At 42.7% G+C, this 17023-nt stretch overlaps 2 protein-coding genes across 4 annotated transcripts in view; one reads left to right on the top strand and one right to left on the bottom strand.

The window, feature by feature from the left end:
* Positions 1 to 14475, bottom strand: part of LOC126354732 (MTOR-associated protein MEAK7) — a 62841-nt gene extending 48366 nt beyond the window's left edge. The window contains exon 1 of one of the 2 annotated variants that reach the window (XM_050004595.1): positions 14238 to 14475. In XM_050004595.1, the coding sequence (XP_049860552.1) occupies positions 14238 to 14369 (132 nt within the window). In that variant the 5' untranslated portion in view covers positions 14370 to 14475. The remainder of the gene's footprint in view (positions 1 to 14237) is intronic. The other variant, XM_050004597.1, reaches the window with a different exon arrangement.
* LOC126354730 (uncharacterized) overlaps positions 8417 to 17023 on the top strand; it is a 44211-nt gene continuing 35604 nt past the window's right edge. The window contains exons 1-2 of one of the 2 annotated variants that reach the window (XM_050004592.1): positions 14706 to 15158; positions 15304 to 15583. In XM_050004592.1, the coding sequence (XP_049860549.1) occupies positions 15308 to 15583 (276 nt within the window). In that variant the 5' untranslated portion in view covers positions 14706 to 15158; positions 15304 to 15307. Of the gene's footprint in view, positions 8496 to 14705; positions 15159 to 15303; positions 15584 to 17023 lie in introns of those variants that run through there. The other variant, XM_050004591.1, reaches the window with a different exon arrangement.

Below are 17023 nucleotides of genomic sequence, written 5' to 3'. Positions count from 1 at the left end.
CAGAGCTTTTAGGTAGCGATGGTGTGGGTACCACTGCAAGTTCCTTGGTTTTAGGGGTCTTCTTTGTGGACTTTTCTTGCTGCTCCTTGGGTTTCTCTGGCCGGGAGGGCTTTTAACTGATTCAGTCTCCAGAATTGAGGATGATCGTAAAGCCCTACAACCAGATGCTTTTGGACACTTCAGGCACTGGCTGGCATCATGCTGATTCCTACAGAGTAGATTTCTAGTCTCCAGAAAAGACATTATACTCGAACATAATACGTGTTCCAGTTGTAGAATTTTGGAACACGTATTATGTTCGAGTATAATGTCTTTTCTGGAGACTAGAAATCTACTCTGTAGGAATCAGCATGGGTTTCGAAAAAGACGATTGTGTGAAACCCAGCTCGCGCTATTCGTCCACGAGACTCAGAGGGCCTTAGACACGGGTTCACAGGTAGATGCCGTGTTTCTTGACTTCCGCAAGGCGTTTGACACAGTTCCCCACAGTCATTTAATGAACAAAGTAAGAGCATACGGACTATCAGATCAATTGTGTGATTGGATTGAGGAGTTCCTAGATAACAGAACGCAGCACGTCATTCTCAATGGAGAGAAGTCTTCCAAAGTAAGAGTGATTTCAGGTGTGCCGCAGGGGAGTGTCATAGGACCGTTGCTATTCACAATATACATAAATGACCTGGTGGATGACATCGGAAGTTCACTGAGGCTTTTTGCAGATGATGCTGTGGTGTATCGAAAGGTTGCAACAATGGAAAATTGTACTGAAATGCAGGAGGATCTGCAGCGAATTGACGCATGGTGCACGGAATGGCAATTGAATCTCAATGTAGCGAAGTGTAATGTGATGCGAATACATAGAAAGATAGGTCCCTTATCATTTAGCTACAAAATAGCAGGTCAGCAACTGGAAGCAGTTAATTCCATAAATTATCTGGGAGTACGCATTAGGAGTGATTTAAAATGGAATGATCATATGAAGTTGATCGTCGGTAAAGCAGATGCCAGACTGAGATTCATTGGAAGAATCCTAAGGAAATGCAATCCGACAACAAAGGAAGTAGGTTACAGTACGCTTGTTCGCCCAATGCTTGAATACTGCTCAGCAGTGTGGGATCCGCACCAGGTAGGGTTGATAGAAGAGATAGAGAAGATGCAACGGAGAGCAGCGCGCTTCGTTACAGGATCATTTAGTAATTGCGAAAGCGTTACGGAGATGATAGATAAACTCCAGTGGAAGACTCTGCAGGAGAGACGCTCAGTAGCTCGGTACGGGCTTTTGTTAAAGTTTCGAGAACATACCTTCACCGAAGAGTCAAGCAGTATATTGCTCCCTCCTACGTATATCTCGCGAAGAGACCATGAGGATAAAATCAGAGAGATTAGAGCCCACACAGAAGCATACCGACAATCCTTCTTTCCACGTACAATACGAGACTGGAATAGAAGGGAGAACCGATAGAGGTACTCAGGGTACCCTCCGCCACACACCGTCAGGTGGCTTGCGGAGTACGGATGTAGATGTAGATGTAGTAGAAACCTGGGAAAGGATTGACCAGGGGACCCCTTCCTGGCAACGAGAGGAGCCGAAGAAGACTTATGTTTCTCCGGCTTAGAAGTTAGTTAGTTAGTTAGTTATATTACTTGTTCCATGGATCATGAACACGATTCTTTCGTAATGATGTGGAACGTGTCAAAGTACAAAAGATTCATTTATCACAAATAATCTTTGTTAGTCTTATATACGGTACAATTGTTAATACTTACTGTATTTCTTTAGCCTATGTCTAAAAATTCATCTATGGAGTAGAAGGAGTTGTCATTCAGGAATTCCCTTAACTTACTTTTGAATGCCGATTGGTTGTCTGTCAGACTTTTGATATTGTTTGGCAAGTGACCAAAAATCTTTGTGGCAGTATAATTCACCCCCTTTTGTGCCAATGTCAAATTCAATGAACGGTAGTGAAGGTCACCGTCTCCTAGTATTGTAGCTGTGGACTGTGCTATTAATTCTGAAGTGATCTGGGTTACTAACAACAAATTTCATTAGGCTGTATATATATATATATATATATATTGTGAAGCTACTGACAATATCACTAATTCTTTAAATAATTGTCTACAGGATGATCTTGGATGAGCCCCAGACATTATTCTGATAACATGTTTTTGTGCAATAAATACCTTCTTTCTTAGTGATGAATTGCCCCAAAAGATGATTCCATAAGAAAGCAATGAATGAAAATATGCATGGTAAGCTAACTTACTGATGTGCTTGTCTCCAAAATTTGCAATGACACTAATAGCATAGGTAGCTGAGCTCAATCGTTTCAGTAGATTGTCAATGTGTGTCTTCCAGTTTAAATTCTGATCAATACAGACACCCAGAAATTTTGAACAATCTGCTTTAGCTAAAGATTTTCCCCCACACTCTATATTTATTTCCGGTGTTATGCCTTTCCCTGTACTGAACTGTATGTATAGTGTTTTTTCAAAGGTCAATGAAAGTCCATTTGCGGAAAACCACCTAATAACTCTTTGAAAAACATTATTTGCAAGTGGGGACTGGTGTCCCTGATGGTTTGAGGGGAGGGGGGGGGGGCAGTGCTCCAAAGGTAGGTGGTGCGGGAGCAACAGGGAGAGACGTAAACCCCCCCCCTCCTCCTCCTCCTCCCACCATCAAGGGGGCACGTGTAGCCTTCTGGCCCTGTGGGCCAACTGGAATTTGCTGAACTGATGGGGCTACAACTGTTCTCGTAGCCCGGCGTATGAGGAGGTTATAGCCACAGGATGTAGGTGCTCATATTTTCTCTTAGCCTACGTGTAGGTCGGTCGGTCCAGGGTCATGTATTCCATGATTTTCCTCTCTTTTTTTAAAGTCCTGCAGTCTGGCAAGCTAGGTGAATGATGCTCTCTGCAGTTGACACAGACGAGAGGTGGGGTACATATATTACTGGGATGTGATTGACGTCCACAATCTCGACATGTGACACTGGAAGTAAAGCGGGAAGACATATGGCCAAATGTCCAGCACTTAAAGCACTGCATTGGGGAAGGGATATATGGCATGACATCACAGCAGTAGACCGTCACCTTGACCTTCTCAGATAAGGTGTCACCCTCGAAGGCCAAGATGAAGGCACTGGTAGCAATCTGATTATCCCTTGGACCCAATGGATGCGCAATGTGAAATGAACACCTCACCATTCTAAATTGGTGCACAGCTCGTCATCAGACTGCAAAAGTAGGTCCCAGTGGAAGATATTACTGTGGACCATATTTAAGCTTTTAAGTGGTGTGATGGTAACAGAAACATCTCCCCATTTGTTACAAGTGAGTAAAGTCCCTGACTGGGCAGAAGATGCTGCTTTTATCAAGACTGAACATCATCACACTTTGGATAAGCACTCCACCTCCCCAAACTTGTCCCCTAAATGCTCTACAAAAACTGTGGCTTCATCGAAACAAAGGAGTCCCCATCAGTTTTTGTATATACGAGGTACAGAGGTTCGCTGCCATCCTTAGCCTGGCATTTCTTCCATTGTATGGCCAGGGAGGGGAACGATTTAGGATCATACTTCATTGCATTGTACTGAGACTTGGAATGCAAGGAGACGACTGGTTGGTTGATCACCAGCAAGTGATGACTTAGTATATCGCACATCATCCGCCCTGATACCACCCACTCTGACCATAGGTCCTCCCCATGGATGCCACCCAGCCACAGCAAAGGCCACCTGGCAGGATGGCCATTGCTGGGAGTCCTGATGTCCCAGTGTGACTGGCATCTACTCCTTGGCATAGATGGGGAGTTAATGGCGCAGCATCAGCAGAGTGAACCCTGTGGTGTCAAAGGCTACAACCAACATGGCGGCCCCACCACAACGGACTGGCTACCGTGCTGGATATGAGATGCAATGAAGTCCATGGTCATTGTCAGTGCGAAAAGCGACATTGCGTAGTGCATGGTGGAAAATGCACCCTGGAATGTGTCCTCGCCCAAGCAATGGAGAATGAGCTGAAATGCAGTGCGATGAGGAGAAAGTGTGCTCAAGATCTCAAGGCACGATGCACCATCAAAGGCGCCCTTCCCCCAACTAGCTCGCTCTTGGGGAAAATTTTGGAAAATGGAGGTCAAACTCCACAGAGGAGTATCCCATAAATGCTGAAATGTGAAAGACTCCTTTTAGGCGCCTCTTACGACAGGCAGGAATGCCTTGGGCTTATTCTAATCCCCAGACCCACAAGGGGTCGAGTGGTGGTGCTGGGGCCACCAGAGGGGTCCCGTTTCTTAGCAGACTACTACTTAGTTTGCTTGCTCTCTTGCTTCTCTTTAGAAGCTTCCTGGGAAGATTTCTCCAAAGCAGCTTCAGGCACAGAGGAAGACCGTGAAGCTCTTCGTCCAGCAGCTTTTGGCTCCTTGAGCCACTGGTGAGTGAAGACATTGGAAGAGAAAGGCACAAGGGACCCCTTCTGCACGAGAGGAGCCGGAGGAAGCTGTTGCTTCTCCGGCAGGGGAGAGGGGACCAATGTCCCCTTCCGTTTGGGGGAGGAGGGGGTCTTGCCCCCGAAGTAGGTGCTTTGGGAACAAAAGAGGAAAATTTGCCCCCTACCACCAAGAGGCCAGATGTGTTCAGGTGGCCCACAGGGACCACTGTTCATGGCACTGAGTGAGGTGCCACTGGCACTTGGGACAGCGATGGTGAGGTAGCTGAAGCATATGTCAACATCAACTGAAAAGGGGGGTAATCTTTCAAAATTACATTTAGCCACTGTGTAAGTCAACCAGTTCAGGGTCTTGTACTCCAGGATTTTCTGCTCATTTTGGAGTACTGGGCAGTCTGTTGAACAGGGGGATTTGTGCTCTCCACAGGTGAAGCAAGTGGGAGGTGGTGCAAATGGAGTATCTGGATGCAGCGGACGTCCACAGTCTCGACATGTGGCATTGGAAGTGCAGAGGGAAGACGTGACCGAACTTCCAGCACTTAAAGTGCCGCATAGGGGGAGGGATGTATGGTTTAACATCACAGCAGTAAACTATCACCTTGACCTTTTCTAGCAATGAATCACCCTCAAAGGCTAAGTGATGGCACTGGTAGCAACCTTGTTGCCTTGGGTCCCCTGTAAACCTGCCGGATGAAATGAACACCCCACCATTCTAAACTGGTTCGGAGCTCATTGTCAGACTGCAAGAGGAGATCGCGATGGAAAATGATCCCCTGGACCATGTTGAGGATTTTATGGGGAGTGATGGAAACAGGAATATCACCCACCTTTTCACAGGTGAGTAATACTCGGGATTGGGCTGGGAATGCTGTCTGAATCAAGACTGCACTGATTTGCATCTTGGACAGTGCTGTCACTTCTCCAAACTTATCCTCAAGGTGTCCATTGAAAAATTGAGGCTACAGACTAAAAACTGAGGCGAATATGGCTCTCTCCATTCTGTAGCTCTACATTCCTCCCATGGTGTAGCAAGGGAGGGAAATGATTTAGAGCCTTACCTGTCGGCATTGTATTCGATCTTGCCCTTCTTAGAGACTGCTGGTTCTGTACGGTCACCAGCAAGAGATGACTTAGTCCGCTTCATTGCAGGTCATTCGCCCTGATGCCACCCACTCCAATCAGGGGCTCTCCCCATGGGCGCCACCCAGCCACAGCAAAGGCCAACTGGCATGATGGCCGTTGTTGGGAGTCCTGATGCTCCAGGAAGACAGGCATTTACTCCTCGGCACGGGGAGTTTACAGCTCAGGCATCAGCAGTGCGACCCCTGTGTTGTAAGTGGCTACCACCAAATGGGTAAATAATAGTCCCATAACGGACTGGCTGCCATGCTGGATATTGGATGCAGAGAAATCCAATATTGTTAGGGGGGCAAAAGAGGACAGGAGACAATGGAAGAAGATGAAAATGGCATACCGCGGAAAGTGTCCTCGCCCAAATACTAGAATCACAGGTGGAGATGCAAAGCCATGACAAGAGATTCCAGAGATCAAATCTACAGGCACTCAGGATAACTCATGCACCAAATAAGGCATCCTTTCCCATATGGCCCGCACTTCTGTAGAATTTTGAAAGTGCAGGTCAAATCATAGAATGGAATCTGAACTCATTGGGCCGAAAAGTGCGAGACTCCTTTTCATCGCCTCTTACGGCAGGCAGGAAGACCTCAGGCCTATTCTAACCCATGGACCCGCAGGGGGAACACTACATGGGGCAGCACCGATGTAAGATTCAGCAGCAGTCAGTGTCACAACAGCGAGCCGTGTGCCAAAAGCTTTGGGTGACTTGCTACCATTGAAAAAAAAGAAAAGAAAAAGGTCCTTACTGTGACTATGTGCAACTCTCAGCCTCCTTCATCAGACACGAACGTGAATGTGAACAGTGTTTCTCAAATGATGGTAGCCCCAAACTAACTCTATATTGAAGTGCATTTGGTGGGCGAGGTGTGAAAAATGCAACTGGACACAGATGCAGCAATGACTTTGTTAAATTCTCAAACCTGGCATGATCCCCTGTCTCTCGGTTAGTGAGTTACAACAACAAATACCTATATAGGGGCAGTTTTCTACTTCCATAATGTACAAAAAAGATGTGTGCCCTTTGACATTTCTAGTTGTGGATGATGACACTGAAAGCTTATTTGGGTTTGACACCTTCAAAATTTTTGGGTTCTCTATTTCTGATGAAATGCATCTCGTGTCAGATCAAGTTTCATACCAACAACCGGACATACTATGTGCTCTACTCAGAATATCCCTCCCTGTTTTTGGAAGATACAGGATCTGCTACCAGTTTCATGGCTCACATCACAATGAAACTGAAGGCACACAAAGGATGGTTTCCCCATTGCCAGTTCTCATATTTTGGCAAATCCTGTCTTGCAATAATTTTTCCAGCATGGCTGGCCAGGTGAACCACCAGGCCAAGTGTCGGATAATTTGCGTAATTATTACGCTCTCTGCCACTGCCTCTGATTTCTTGATGGTATGTTACTGTTGGCTACCAAAGACTCTGCAACCAGGGTTATGATCCCATTTGCATTGCAGCAAGACATCATCCGCTTTCTCCACCTCAATCATCAGGTTGGCCCACTGCCACGTTTGGGCTGGGTACGTGAAAATGAGATCGTGCATGTTTTGACAGCCTGCCCACAGTACATCACACATCAGGTAGCACCACATGCCTTTCTTTTCTCATGGCCCGGCACCCAGCACCTCTTAGAGTATTCATGTTTGTTTTGTAGGTCCATTGCTTAACTGCTTTTGGCCTGTAACAGTTTATGCTTTCTCAGAATTTCCTTATGAGGTTTGTTTCCTCTCCACGGCAGCTATGATCATGGCCCTCTCGATGATTTTTTCCTTAGGATGACTGCCACACAGACTTGTGACAGACAATAGCCTACAGTTTTTACCTCTAGATTTTGAAGACTCTTGTACAATGAGGGGCGTCCAGCACCCCTAGTGCAATGGAGACGTGGAATGGCTGTTCTTTACATTCAAAGCAGTGACTGAAAAAATATATTGCTCAATCTTCTCCTGCGGAATCCTTTGATAGGTTCTCAAGTTCCTATAGGTTTACTCCAGTTGGTGACTAACACTGTGGAGCTGCTTCTCAGCCATTGGCCCCGTATACACCTTCACCTGCTCCGACCAATGTATGGCCGCTTGCTGGCATCCGCCTCGCAGTGTTACTATCTGGTGTCCCCCATCTGGGACTGCGGTCATCCACCACGGTCGAGATACCACATCTACATCATGCGCACCTCTGATGGCTTCTTGTCATTACACTATAAGCAGTTTTGTCCAAGCATGATCAACCATACACAGAGAGCCCTCCACCCCTGCAGCCACCTCCACCATCGGCACTGTACCACTTGGCACAGTCTATGCCTCCCAATTCCTGTACCATCTTCGCTCTGGGTGCTGCCACCGCCAGGTGGAGAGTCAACCCTGGACCCACATCCAGCTCCGCAGCCCATCAACACTAATATTTCCTGCTGCTTGCAACGCAATATCCTTTCTTTCAGGAGTGTTAGTTCTGCAAGGTTCGCAGGAGAGCTTCTGCAAAGTTTGGAAGGTAGGGGACGAGGTACTGGCAGAAGTAAAGCTGTGAGGACGGGGCGTGTGTCGTGCTTGGGTAGCTCAGTCGGTGAGCACTTGTCTGCGAAAGGCAAAGGTCCCTAGTTCAAGTCTCGGTCCGGCACACAGTTTTAATCTGCCAGGAAGTTTAATACCAGTGCACACTCCGCTGCAGAGTGAAAATATCATTCTATATTCTCCTGTTCCAGGCAACATCACCTACTGATGGAGACATATCTTCATAGTGAACACTTTTCCCCATGGTGGAAAGAGTGTGTGAGCACGCATAAACAGTGTGTGATACAAGTGCCTCCACGGCCGCTCTCGAGAGGCCACCCTGCAGCCTGGACAGGCAGCGCAGCAAGCACTGTGACATGTACACAAGCACTGTGACATGTGCACAGCTGCTTAATGTAAGTCTTGTGTGCCAGGCCCTTGGCCTCACTTACATTTACTTATTTATTGTATGCTCACCAACAAGACCGTTTACTGATGTGTTCTATAGTTACGAGACTTTGAACTATTCTATACTTCATTCAGTGATACTGTGAATCTCTTCTTATGGAAGCAAATTTAACTTAGTTCATGTTACTGCTGATAGTGTGTCTGTACAACATTACAAGAAAAAGTCCTCTCTCTTATGGAATCCTTGCTATTGTGGGTTTTTATCCTCCTCCTCTACATATGCCACATTCAAATTAGTAAAATTCACCCATCCCTTCAAGAATCTCTTATCCATGTTTAACATTTATATTCAGCAAGTCATCCTGCTGTCTAGGCTATTACACTAGCTTTCCTTTCATTGGCAAGCAAATTACAGCGATCAGCTGGACTAATAATCAAACACTAATTTTTAATAAAATGAGGCTCTACATAAAAAATTATAACTAGCTCAAAACCAGTTGGCTTTAACAGGCAGATGTATATAATTTAAGTTCTTTCATTTTATAAGATACTTAAAATTGCTACTGGGCATTAAAATAATACCAGGAAGGATTGCAAACAATGAAGTTTTACTTCAGAAGTCTGTGTAAAGTAAAGTAGGTAGAATCTACAGAATGCGAAATAAAATTCAGAGAATGTGTTTATGATGGGCGAGAGATATGGAGAATGTGCTGGCCAGGACAACTATTTAACAACATCTGTGTCAAAGCAGGTCACGGGAGCACGGGCAACATGCGGTCTTTACCTTGTTGAAAGAAGGTGTGATGGACACCTAAGACATGACACTACCATTGGGTTACCACTACCAAATTTCTGGCTATGAAAACCAGATGAGTATGTATTGTGGACCTAACGACACCTCACGCCATTATACCAACTGCAGGGCCCATATGACAAGGAATGCAACTTGGCAATGTGTGTGCTCTTCTAAGCCTCCATACACTGGTACGTCCATCGTGTTGTTGTACACAGGATCGAGACTCATCTGAAAAGATGACACGGAGCCACAAACATGTCCAGTGTTGTCATTCTGCACACCTCGCCTTTGCGCATCTCTTGTGCTGTGTCATGGAAAGCCCCAACAGTGGTCACTGCTGACAGCCTGTTGCGTTCCAGATGTGGGGACACTTGCATTCATGCAAATAAGCCCATTTTGAGGTCTGATGTGGCTGTACAATCCTGCACAACTGTGCAATCAATATGGCTATCCTGTTAAGCACGAGTCACTAGATGCTGCTAAGACCCTGCACAGGGTTGAGGATAGTCCTCCTGAACCCATCAATTCTATATTTGCACAGCAGTTGTGGAACGCTGATTGACGTCAGCAGCAATATAGTGGAACGATACAGCAATATAGTGGAACGATAAACTGCAGTCTTCACACGTCATAACTCTACCGCTCTCAAAGTCTGACACTTGATGGTAGGTGTAGCTACCTCACACACGAGCCACGCAATTATCTCTTCACAAACAAACAACTTTCAAATGCGACATCTGAAAGAGAAACTCACTGTACAATCTTTCCTTACATAGAGTGTGTACGCCATTAATCTTAGCCTATCTACATTGTACTGTAGCGCTGAAATGCAAATAATTTGCGTATCCAAACCTCTTGCCCACTTCAAGCCAGTTTGATGTTTGTTGAATGCCACCCTTGTGGTGCTGTTATTTTAATGGCCAGCAATGTAGTTGAATTTCGTTGAAAGTGGCATCTTTAATGCCAATTCTACCTACCTCAATACGTGTGAAGCTTGGCTAAACAAACCCATGGATAATAAGCTCATCTGTGAGAATAAAAAATGGCAACTCCAATCGCAATTCTGATAGCTTCAGGGTCCAACATACAGCTGTACTGGATACACAAGACAAGTGTCACAAGAGAGTCATGATGGTGATGAATGGCCTACATGCAAGCTCAAAAAAATAGGACAAGAAAGGACAAAGGACCTACATCTCCTAAAGGGAAGAAAAAGATTTGTTGCAACATTTAAGCAAGCATTATAGTCTGAATACAGTTCTTGGAACTCAATGAAAGAAGGTTGCCACTTCTGGTGCTGTCAACAGAGGCGTCCGATCCCGCCCGTTGGCTTTGAACCTTAACGTAACAGTGTTGTGTTATGTGACATGACGGCACAAAGTTTAGTTTATGAGTGTGTTGTATTTGTAGATGTCTTGTTGCAGTTGGTGGTGTCGTCTGGTGGTGTATTAGGTTCATTTGGGTGTCGGTGCTTGAAGTGTGCATTTATCGGTCGTGACTGTTATAGAATGGAAATTAGTTTCAGTGAGTTAAGAATTAAGTTTCCATTGTGTTTGTTATTGCAATGTCGTTTGATGTTATTGGTTTGCGGTAAGTCGTTTAATTCAATGTGGGCTTCTTTTGTTAGGTATGGATGTGGCTTCTACGTTTAAGAATGTGCGTCTACAGGCTGAAATGGAGGGCGACATGTTGTCCGTCATTAAGTTTCTGCAACTTTTTGGGCTTGTGACGAAGATAGTGAAATGCAATGTACGCAAGCAGAATATGCGAGTTGGGGGTTAGTGTGTAGCTCCTGAACTTTTTTTACAGTAAGCAATCATTTTTTTGGGTCTATTTTTTTGTGTTGTGATGTTCGGAGGGGTTTTCATGTGTTGTTGGGTTGGTGTTGTTTACTGCATGTGTTGGCGGTTGAGGTTTTGGTTTTGGCACTTGTTGATTTATGTATTTTAGAGGGAAGTACTATTTCAATTTCTTTGGTATCGTCAGTTGTATTTGAGCTACATAGGTCATGGGAAGTGATCAATTGCAATTTGTCATTGTAGCTACGTGTGTTTTGGTATTGTGCGCTGTCGTTGACCTATATAGGTCAAGGGAAGTGTTCGATTCCAATGTGTCGTCGTAGCTATGCGTGTTTTGGCATCATGAGCTGCTGTTGACCATATGGGTCAAGGGAAGTGTCGGATTCCAATTTTTGTTGTTTTAGGTGTTGGTTTTGTGGTATCAATAGTTGTGGGTCTGATTATAATTTTTGGAGTGATTGGTTTTTATTTTGTGGTATCGACAATTGCGGTTGAGCTGTGTAGGTGAAGGGAAGTGACTGATTCCTGTCGATATTGTAAGTGTAGTGGAATTTGGGAATTTTGTGATGTTTTTATGTCGTCATTTTGTGTGGTTTGGGATTGCGGTGTGTGTCTGTATGTGTTTATATTTAGTTTGTCCCTACTCAAAAACCCCCAATTTCCCGCACTGGTCCTGTTAGTTTGATTACATGTTTGGAGAGAGGTAGGTGTGTGTGTGTGTGTGTGTGTGTGTGTGTGTGTGTGTGTGTGTGTGTGTGTGTGTGTGTGTGGGGGGGGGGGGGGGGGGGGGTGTCATAGGTGCCATATTGGAAACGTCGAGAATTGTGTTTTACGTCATGTGTTAAAGCAGACGGGTGGAATCGGAGACGTCTGTATTCCTCAGCTTTCGATATAACAGTCACTGCATCATTGTCCAATGTCTCACATACCGTAATGTAAAGGATGGTGCATCGTGCCTCCTTAATCATCATTTTAGTCTTAATTGAAATTATACTACCCATATCCAATAAGTTGCTAAGCAACTCAATGTCCTGGAGAGCCCGATTTAGACAAAGGCACCTTGGGCATTATGTATCAAGGTTATTCCACACTGAGAAAAATGTGCCTGTAGCCTGCATTATATGATGCTTGTTAATGGGAATGGCGCAAAACTGCACATCTAAGCACTGGTGCATTATAGCGTGAAACCTGTAGATTGCAAGTAGTATATAAATACAGATGAGGAGAAGAGTCATCATGGGCACAAGTTGTAAATCACTCATGGCTTAAACTTCTTTATTATTATTTATCTCGTACACATCTCTATAGTAGTATCACAACTTATAACTGCAGTTGAGGTTAGTACAAACCATATTAATGAAAAGATATTTCACAGCCACTCATTCTTTCTTACTTTTATATACTAGCCTCTAGCATGTGACTTTGACTGCATATGCATTACACACATACTGAACACATCTCCTCCTCCTCTTCCTGCTTCCTCACTTTGTATACTTGGCTATGGGATACCACCCATCTGCTTTGACCCAAGACTTAGTTGTGCTGTGCCATGAAGTGTTGCAGTATGTCAGAGAGACCATGGTGTGTTTGTTTTGGAGTGGAAGTGAAATGTTGAGTAGAGGGTGCACTGGATGAAGATTAGATTAGATTAGTTTTCGTTCCATAGATCTGTGTTGAGGAGATCCTCGTGGATGTGGAACATGTCACTTTTTTTTTCCTTTTTTTAAAAAAAGCTGAAATAACAATACTAATAGTATAAATATATACAACACATTTGTTTTTGAATTAAAGTAAGTGCTTTTAAGTCCTTGTGCAGATCATTTTTGTTCCTAGTATTTTATGTATGAACTGAGCTGTTTGTTGGAAAAAGAGATATATTATTTAGGACAAATTTCATTAAGGAGTAAATATACTGAGAGGCAGTAGTTAGTATACCCAGTTCTTTGAAGAGGTTTCTACAAGACGTCCGTGAGTTTACTCCACAAATAATATGTATTACACGCTTTTGGACTCTGAAAACTTTTGTTTGACTTGAAGAGTTACCCCAAAATATTATACCATATCACATTATGGAATGAAAGTAGGCAAAGTATGCAAGCTTTTTCACTTGCATGTTTCCTATGTCTGCTAACACTCGAATTGCAAATACAGATTTGTTAAGGCGTTTCTGCAGTTCTGTGGTGTGCTCCTCCCAACTGAGGTTGCTTGCTCTAGCAGTTTAATTATATGGTGACAATGTGTTTGGGGGGGGGGGGGGGGTATGTTATTGTGTCATTTAGGGTGCAACAGTTGTCATAATGTGGAGTGTTAAAAATTACATGGTGATGCAGTAGAATATATCGTGCAGAATGTGTCTTGTAAAACAGAATATGTCATAAAATTTAAGCTGTATTTTTAGGTGTCTGTGTAACCAGTGAGTGAGTGAATCAATGTTTTAATTAAATCATGGAAGAAGTAGGTGGACCAATGTTTATTAATATATTGAATGTGCTGCTCTATTAATGATAAACATTCCTCCATCTACCGCGTACCATGATTTGATAAAATAAATAAATAAATAAATAAATAAAAAAAAAAAAAAAAAAAAAAAAAAAAAAAAAAAAAAACATTGATCCTAGTATGATGTTTTGAAAACTATTTTCTCATGAGTTCTGCCGAATCATTATTCATCATATTCACATCCCTTTATTCAGTATGCGTGGTGTCTGGCCTTTGAGGCAATCATGTTACATTTGTACGGCCATCTGACTACATATACAACCTTGATATTCTGTATAATACTGGACATTCCCAATAGTAAAGCTCACAGAGACTATAGAAAGAGACTATTGAAATTACAATTTGCGCAGCATCTCTCAATACATATTTAAGTATGATAATCTACAGCGCAACCACTGGTGTATAGATTCAACTAATTCCCTTAAAAAAAGGTTTACTTTTTCATACAGGTAAAATATGGTTTCCATCTCTTAACGCCACTCAGTGACATAAAGACTGTTTATACACGGCCGATTTTGAAGGTATTGTTCCTGTTATTTGTATTTAATGGTAGGAAACATAAAACTGTCACTATGGCTTTCTATGCACAACGCGTTTTTATTATATTGATAGTAACTTGCAATTACCCTATTGTTTTGTGATACAATGAAGCATACCTTAAAGTCTTCTCTATTTGCATGTTTCTTTCCTTTACAAATAGTCTTAAAATAAGACAGAAGTGCTTTTTCTTCATCATTAGAAAGACTTCTGTGGGAATTAACATTTGTCTTGCTTGATTGCTGACCCATTTTACCCAGACCACTTTATTCAATAGTTTCCACTAGCATTTCCAAATATCCATCTGCTATATATGTCCCTCGCTCCTGTCACTTGATGTCTCAAAAATGATTTGATAAAGATATTCCACACTGCTTCCTTAAGTTACTTGTTGGATATGTTTTACTAACCTCACTTAAAAATGATGGATTCTCTTGTGCTTGATAATATGAAGAGACATTCGCTTAATGTTTGCTGTCGTTTGCTTGCAACTTGCGGGTACGGGGTTCAAGAATAAAAGGACAACAATTCCTGGGAATTTTTCTTCTCGTCAATGTGTTATATCTCCTGATGAACTTAGACAGCTCAATAATCTTTGTCAATGAGTTTGATTGTGAGCATTGGTGCTTAACGTCATATCCGTAAACAACTTTGTTTGTGGTAGTTTGGGATACTAATAAATGTTGTCCCTTATGCAAAGATTTATAAAAATTTTCGCGGCCAACTGTTAGTTTATATGTGCAGGAAGAACTGGTTTTATACCAACGTTATGACATCGTCTGCTTCATGCTAATCAATACTGCCGATTGATGGACTGTAATTGTAACGATGTTTGTTGCAGTAGTTTTTATTACTGCGGCACATTCGCATTGTTCAGCCGTAGGTCAACTGCGTTTGTATTGGTGCAGTATTATTACACATATGTATGCTACCGGTTGTAGTTATTTTTCACAGGGAGAGGCTAGAGTGAACTGCTTTTCGTGGAGACTATTCGAAGCGGCTTGAATCCCAACCGATCAACTGTACGAAAAAGTTAACCTGTTAGTATAATGTTTTATATCGAGTATAAAAAACATGCATTCGATTTCATTTATCTTTCGTCCTGCATGTGAGCGATTGTTCCTAAGGCAGCAATTTTTACGTGTTCATATTTATTGTGTACCAATAGTCTTTCTTTTGTTACAGCATAATGAGTAACTGGACCGTTAAAAAAGTCTGCCCTTTGCCATCAGAGCTGTCAGGAATTAAGAAAAATATTCCGTGCCCAGAAGAAGGCTGCAGTGGCACATTTCTTAATACGTCGAATTTGGATATGCATCTTAGTAAACACCATAAAAAAGCGAATATTGATTTACTGAAGAAAGGCGATTCACAAACAATATTTCAGTATCATTGCCCAGTCGAGAAGTGTCTATATAATATGAAATCCGATCGATTTTTCAAGAACATGAAATATCTGAAGCAGGCAAGTAATTGTACTGTTTACAGACCCCAGGTCCGGCCAAATTGCGAAATGGCCGTATTGACTTTTATATCAGATTCCTTTTGACATGAGCACTGTTTATATTTACTATACCAGTTGTTTTTCACGTCCTCAGTAATATTTTTGACTGGAGTGTCACTCCTCCTGTTACTAAACAAATAAGTGACTAATGGGACTTATTTCTCCCATACAGCTATCATGTATTCCAGTTTGCAGTAGCAATTTTATATTTATGATATCCTTTTCATCTGCTTTTATGGATGGTGGTATATTCTTTATTTTCTTTTGGTTCTGGTATCCTTAATAAAAGAACTTATTATTGCTCGAGTAACTTTCCGTATCTTACATTTCTACCATATTTATTCATATATTATTTGTAAACCATTTATTGCTGCCTGGTATTGAGGTTATTGTAATACCCATGCATGAGTTTCCACGTGAAGGATTCATCTTCACAATCAACCACTTGATGTCCAGTGTTAAATAAAGCCCTCTTCTAGACCAAGCAGTATGGTGCAGTGATTAACACACTGAACTCGCATTCAAGAGTACAATGGTTCAGATCTGTATCTATCCATTCTGATTTGGGTTTTCTGTGTTTTCCTTAAATTGCTGTAGGTAGCCTAAATGCCGGGATGGTACCTTTGAAACAGCGTGTCCAATTTCATTCTCTATCCTTGCAGCAGTCTAAGCTTTTGATCTTTCTCTAATGACTTCAATGTTGATGGGACATTAAACCCTAATCTCCCTCCCTCCTCTAGACTTCTCCATCCATTACATTCTTCTGCAGAACAAGCCTTTTTTTATGGTGGGTATGCCTTGTCCACCAGTAATTAGCCCTAGGTGACTCTGAGCTACATTCGTCCCTGCACTAACACCCCCTGACACTATCTCCACTTGCTTGAATGGAATACTTCGATCTTAACTTCCATAAACTGACTGTGTTTCTTAGCTGCCCGAACATTCCTGTGCTGCTTGTTATTATTTTAGTCTGAACTACTATAGTGTGTTATAACAAATAGATCTGACAGTGGGAAAGGTGTCTGTGTATTCTTCTCATTGCCATTAACAGTGGAGGCCCCCAATGATGAAGGAACTGCTAACCTTATAGTTCAGACCCTATAAAACCAAACTTACTATCATATCCATCTTGGTCAGCACTGCACATTTTATGATTTTTTTACCCATCTATTATGTCACTATCTCGGGCTTTTCTACACCTACACACATTCTGCACAAGCCATGGTACAGTACATGTTAAGTACTCCAGGAAAGAACTTACTCGGCCAAGTGACAATGTACTTACCTGGCTTCCTATTACTGACTGGGGTGTAGTGAGTAAAAATTTGAGAAGAGAATTAAAGTCCAAGTAGAAGAAATAAAAACTTTGAGGTTCGTTGATGAGACTGTAATTCAGTCAGA

This window comes from Schistocerca gregaria, chromosome 3 (assembly GCF_023897955.1).
Source record: "Schistocerca gregaria isolate iqSchGreg1 chromosome 3, iqSchGreg1.2, whole genome shotgun sequence".
Lineage (NCBI taxonomy): Eukaryota > Metazoa > Arthropoda > Insecta > Orthoptera > Acrididae > Schistocerca > Schistocerca gregaria.
The sequence above is the reverse complement of the archived record's forward strand: the minus strand, read 5'-3'. Positions and strand labels throughout refer to the sequence as shown.